The sequence below is a fragment of the Chenopodium quinoa genome, unplaced genomic scaffold, assembly GCF_001683475.1.
Source record: "Chenopodium quinoa cultivar QQ74 unplaced genomic scaffold, ASM168347v1, whole genome shotgun sequence".
Classification (NCBI taxonomy): Eukaryota; Viridiplantae; Streptophyta; class Magnoliopsida; order Caryophyllales; family Amaranthaceae; genus Chenopodium; species Chenopodium quinoa.
The window spans coordinates 3002970-3008624 of record NW_018745684.1 but is presented as its reverse complement, the minus strand read 5'-3'; the positions used below and the strand labels follow the sequence as shown (position 1 = coordinate 3008624).

At 37.3% G+C, this 5655-nt stretch overlaps 1 protein-coding gene across 1 annotated transcript; it reads left to right on the top strand.

Annotated features, from left to right (window-relative positions):
- The first annotated feature begins 1099 nt into the window (after positions 1-1099).
- On the top strand, positions 1100-4726 carry LOC110717833 (plastid-lipid-associated protein 6, chloroplastic-like). Its single transcript, XM_021896619.1, has 4 exons — positions 1100-1511; positions 3674-3910; positions 4207-4333; positions 4432-4726. Exons 1-4 carry the CDS (start codon positions 1260-1262, stop codon positions 4644-4646), a joined length of 831 nt encoding a protein of 276 aa, XP_021752311.1. The 5' UTR covers positions 1100-1259; the 3' UTR covers positions 4647-4726.
- Positions 4727-5655: the final 929 nt, after the last annotated feature.

Genomic DNA, 5655 nt, shown 5'->3' with positions numbered 1-5655 from the left:
ACCGTCTGGGCAATTCCAGCCGGTTGCCCGGCTGGGTTGCTGGGAGCAGCTTGGCTGATTTCCCGTTCTCTTCTATCTTTAGCACGAGTGTGCTTCGTTCTGAAAGACCCATCCGGGGCCACATATGTTTCAATTTCATCTCCACTTTCATGGTCCGTCTGGACCTCAGGCTCGACCACAGGCCGTTTGCCCTGATTCGGTGACACAGTATCAGAAGTCATCTTAGAAGTACTCTCCCCACAGACGGCGCCAAATGTTTCGGGGTTTTTTGATGTGTTCTGCGGGAGAGTTACAATTCCAAGAATGCCCTTCGACGCCTGTGCCTGCAAAATCACGAAGACTCCTGGGGGTAGGAGCTCCGCCTCCGACGATCAAGTTAGTAAAGATACGGGAGGTAGGATGCACGTAATGTAGAAGTTACTTCTCGCGTAATGGGAGAATTCTGCAATTAATATTGCTCGGGGTAAGTGTTTGTCTTTTTGAGGAGTATTCAATGTGTGTAATAAATGTTCCAGATGCCCATTAATGAGGGTCCTTCCACTATTTATAGTGGGGAAGGGATGGTTCCCCTTTTAGGGTTTAGAGGACACGTGTCAGCAGAGGATTGGAGCCCTGCTGACCAACGGCTGGGTGCCACGTGTCACTAGGCCATTGGGCCACGTGTTTAGGGTATTTTTACCCCAAACACAACTTATTTGAAAAAATAAGTTCAAATCAAATCAGATCAGAAAAAATAAGTTCAGAACAGATCATCGCTTTATGTGCATTTTTTTTATCGCTAAATATCTTTACTTTTGTAATGAAAATAATTATAAAATTACATATTAATAAAATACACATTATTACGAATCTAACAAGATTCCACTTGATATATTTTTTCCTCACAAATTATCGTACACTTGAGATTAAAGTTTGGTCAAATCAGACAATCAGATCAGATTAGATAAGTTCAAATAAGTAATAATAAGACAAATTAAACAGGGCCTAAATACAGTACAAGAGTTAGGATGAATTAAGATGATTTTAGAGAAAAAATAATTAAATAAATCAAACTTCTATCGTCCACCCATCCAAGAAGAATAAAACTCTACAGAGTAGTATTCTATTCATGGATTACTTATTTCTTTATTCGAATCATCACAGGACGGAGTACTATGCTACAGTGTCATCCAAAACAAAATTGAATAAATAAAAATAAAGAAATTAAAAATCAATACCCACACATTTCACATTTTAGTGATTTTACAGAACCAGAAACAATGGCTTCCCTCCTCCCCTCTCCTGTTCATCATCAACCCCGTCTTTCCCTCTCATCTTCATCTATTTCTTCAAGAAAATTTCAAACTTTTGGTGTAAAAATCCAATCTTTAAATCTGGGTTTTACCCAAAATGGAAGAATTCTCTCTCCTAAACTTCAAGTCTCTGCAACTGACTATCCTCCTCCTCCTCCTCCTCCATTGCCATCTCCAGAGTTTAAGGAACTTGTTGCTTCTTTAAAGCTCAAATTGTTGGTAATTTCCTTAATTTTGCACTAGTTTTATGCTTTTCACTCGATTTAATTGGCTTTCCAACTTTATAATCTAGAAGTTCTGAGTCTGAATTTTTGGTGAATGATTATTGCTTGTGAAATAAGAATTGATTTTCTACATGATTAATAAATTCAATTAGCTTAGTTTGTTAAAGTATTAGGGAAACGGGTGGCACCCAAGACCCCAGATTGAATTTCGTCCACATAGTTGGTTTGTGCCCTTTATACATTTATGAAACAAATTCAATTGTTTAATTTTTGTATTGTTTGATCATGTTTTTGGGATCCTACCAATTGCCACACCTGGGTTAATTCAGGTTTATGTGTATATTGAATTCAAACATAGAAAAAGAAAATTCTGATGCCTTATGTTTCTTGTATGCTTGGTGAGGGTTTTGTAGATGCAATTGATTGTTGTTTGATTCTGAGATCATTTTACAGTATCCATTGCTTTGTGCAACTTATCAAAAACCCAATTATGTATACCTGATGTTTGCTATTGTTTTGCTGGTTTTACTTATATGAGACATCAATCAAAGACAAAGGTTTTTATGTCAATTTTCTCTGTATCCTTCACATCTTATGCCAACACGATTTGTCGAAGACAAATTGATTTGAAAGAACAGTGATTAAGCATGATGCGGGATAGACACTTCCAGAACTCTAGAAGCATATGTCAAAGATAGTAATTACACCTGTTACAGAGGCAGATAAACTCGCAGGAGTTCTATCTTCATGGTACAATGCTCGTCTGTGGAACAAACTCAAATAATATATCCAAGTTTCTCTTACTAGAACTTAGACCCAAATGTTTGAGTAACTTTTCCTTGATTCCTGATTTATGCTCCTAGAGTATGAACTAATCTATGCAATTTCGATAGATTATGAATTCATGATTAAAGAGTTAGGCAAGCCTCTGGGTTAAGCAAGCCTCTAGACAATGGTGTATGCTAAGACGTTGCTATTAAATCTAGTCATAATACCGTACAATAAGTTTGGGTACTAACTAATATAAGTAATAGTTAAGTAGTTGAATTTCCGACAGATCAAATGGTAGTCTATCCTTGAGCAATATTTTGTCACCTGACAAAATAGTACAGCCATGGGAGTTATGGCCTTATGGGATTATTACTGATATATACTTTGTATTATGGTATTTGTTAATAGTACAGCCATGGTTGTATTACTGATATATACTTCGTATCATGGTATTTGTTGAAACTTACTTGTTTAATATGATCTCAATTAAGTAAAAAAGCTATAATACAGTAATTTAGTTTCCAATTTCTTTTCGAGTTAGGTGGTCGTGACTCTTGATTTACGTTCACCGCCTTTTAGATCTCTGAAAGTGGCCTTTTGACCCATTATTCATAAGGTTCTTAACCTAGTGGCTTATTCTTTTGGAGCATCAAGTTTATTCTGTACAAGCTTGCATGATGACAGCATGACTGCTTCTTTCCTCTGGATTTACTGTCATCCTTTCCACCTCAGCAGTTGAGCTGCTAAATTCCGCAACGTCCAATGTATTGAGATTATTGACCATTAGCTAAGTACCTGTTTCAGCTGTAGATGTGACTAATATAGTGGTTTGAACTGCACCAATAATTGAGTCATTTTTATCAAAAAACTCTGAATACATTGCTGATAGAATGTCTAAGTAAATCTACAGAAGAGACAGAGACATTGGTCGATATGGCCTTATCCTATTGGACCTAGCGGAAGCCATGGTCTTTGGTTAGTAGACTATGTTAAAGAACCCATATGAAGATTGTGAACAGCCTCATATAATTGGAAAGAGGATCTTTGTAATTGACCATGAGTGATTAAATTTTTGTTGATGCAGCTGACCCTGTCCTTTTTTTGTTGTGAACCCTTCACACATCCTTTCTTATATTAATACATTATGTTTTATTGCATTATTTTCGTCTTTTCGTTTCCTTTCTTCCTAATTGTGTATGTGTGCATACTTGAATTTCGAAAGATAGACCCTATGTTTTGTTGGAGTCTTGTATGCTAGGTGGTTGTCAATAAGTATGTATTCAATTTCAGGGAAAAAAAAAAAAAAAAAAAAAAAAAAAAAAAGGTCTTAAGTGCATCATTGTTACTGTGCTTACTTTCCTATTCAATATGGATGATTTACCACAGAGTGCTGTCTCTGGACTAAACAGAGGTCTTGCGGCTAATGAAGATGATCTAAGGAGGGCAGATGATGCAGCACGGGAGCTTGAATCTGCCGGTGGACCTGTAGACCTCTCAAATGATCTTGATAAACTCCAAGGAAGATGGAAATTATTGTATAGCAGTGCCTTTTCATCACGCACTTTGGGAGGGAGTCGTCCTGGACCTCCCATAGGAAGGCTTCTGCCGATTACTCTTGGTCAGGTCTGCCAATCATTCTTTCAATTTATTATAAAATGTTTCTTCCAGTTGAATGGAAGAGCTCATCAATGATGATTAAGTTCTGCACTTTGCTAAAGATCTTCTGAATATTATTTTTGAATATCTGGTAGTTCTGTTCTAAGCTTTTATCTGTTGACTAGTGTTCGTTCCATCCATAACTGATAAGCCACCTTTCTAGTCGATCATCTAAAATAAGTCTGTGCTGTAGAGTTGTGCTTGGAGTCAAAAGTTTGCTTGTGCTGTGCATTTACTATTTGTTGTTTGGCTGTTCCAAGCAGGTGTATCAACGAATTGATGTTTTCAGCAAAGATTTTGACAACATCGTGGAGATTGAATTAGGTGCTCCATGGCCCTTACCACCTGTTGAAGTAACTGCAACGCTAGCGCACAAATTTGAGATTACAGGTTTGTCTCGTCAATAAGTAATTTTCTGTAGGTTTGATTTTCATATTCATGTCTAGAAGCTATCTCCTAAAATCACATTCTGTTTTCCATGTGAGCAGGATCTGCTACACTTAAGATCATATTCGAAAAAACAACAGTGAAGACGACTGGAAACTTGTCGCAGCTACCTCCTCTGGAAGTTCCTCGGATTCCAGATTCACTCAGGCCTTCATCAAATCCTGGAAGCGGTGATTTTGAGGTCACATATGTTGATGCTGACACCCGTATCACTAGAGGAGACAGAGGCGAGCTTAGAGTTTTTGTCATCTCTTAATCAGCTGTATGACAGATTTTTCAACACGGCTTGTATAAGTGAAATTATGAAGTGTGCTTCTTCTGACAGGGCATTTTGGACAATAGATCAACCTCTCCAAAGAGAAACTCTCATTTTCTGTCGATTCATTTGTATGATATAACACGAAGATACATGATATATGAACTACAATTGTACAGAGATTTTTATGATATGAGATCCAAACAAAATATTTTACAATGTTCTTAAATATGTTGTCCATCTTGGCAACCGATTTTACCCAACTTCGGGTGATTTTGCTTGTTTCCATCTCGTTCTATTCCTTCTTTTGACCGAAGCCACCTTAAGAAAGACAATATTTCAATCTTTATATTAAGTAGACCATGAGAGCTCTTGTGATTTTAAGGCTTAACAGTTACCATGATGGTTAAGCCATGTATACTGTGGAGGCGTGGAATCAGAAGAAATGGGTTTATGTGAAGCCATCCGGTGGCTCGGGTATCCTCCTGGCGGTTCGTTTTTTCAACTGCCTTAACGTTGAGTGATACTGTTAAGGACTTTCTGATATTAACTTTGGTCTCTACCTGACTACCTCGTTAGAATTGGTGGTTCCAAGTCTTCCGCTTGGAGCGTTGACTAGTTTAAATAAATTTCTTTAAGCATTTGTATCACAATACGCTGCAGTAGCACATTGGCATATCTTTATGTTTAGATACCAGGTTCAAATCCTGGCTGCAGCAATTTTTATTTTGTTTTTTTAAAAATTGATTTTCCACTCAATAGTTGTTAAACAACGCTCCTATTTACTAGGCATCGCTTGCTTTTTTAATATGAATTTCCATATTTATCCCTCGTAAATAAATACCCACGACACTAACAACACTCATTTCTAAAATGACATTTTACTCTCATACTTCACTCTCATTTTATCTAAAAATAAAAAAAAAGTAAACATCCACAACCCACCACCGACAGCCACCAATCCAAGGAGGCGAGCAGAAATCCGGCGATGGCGGACCAGCGGCGAATC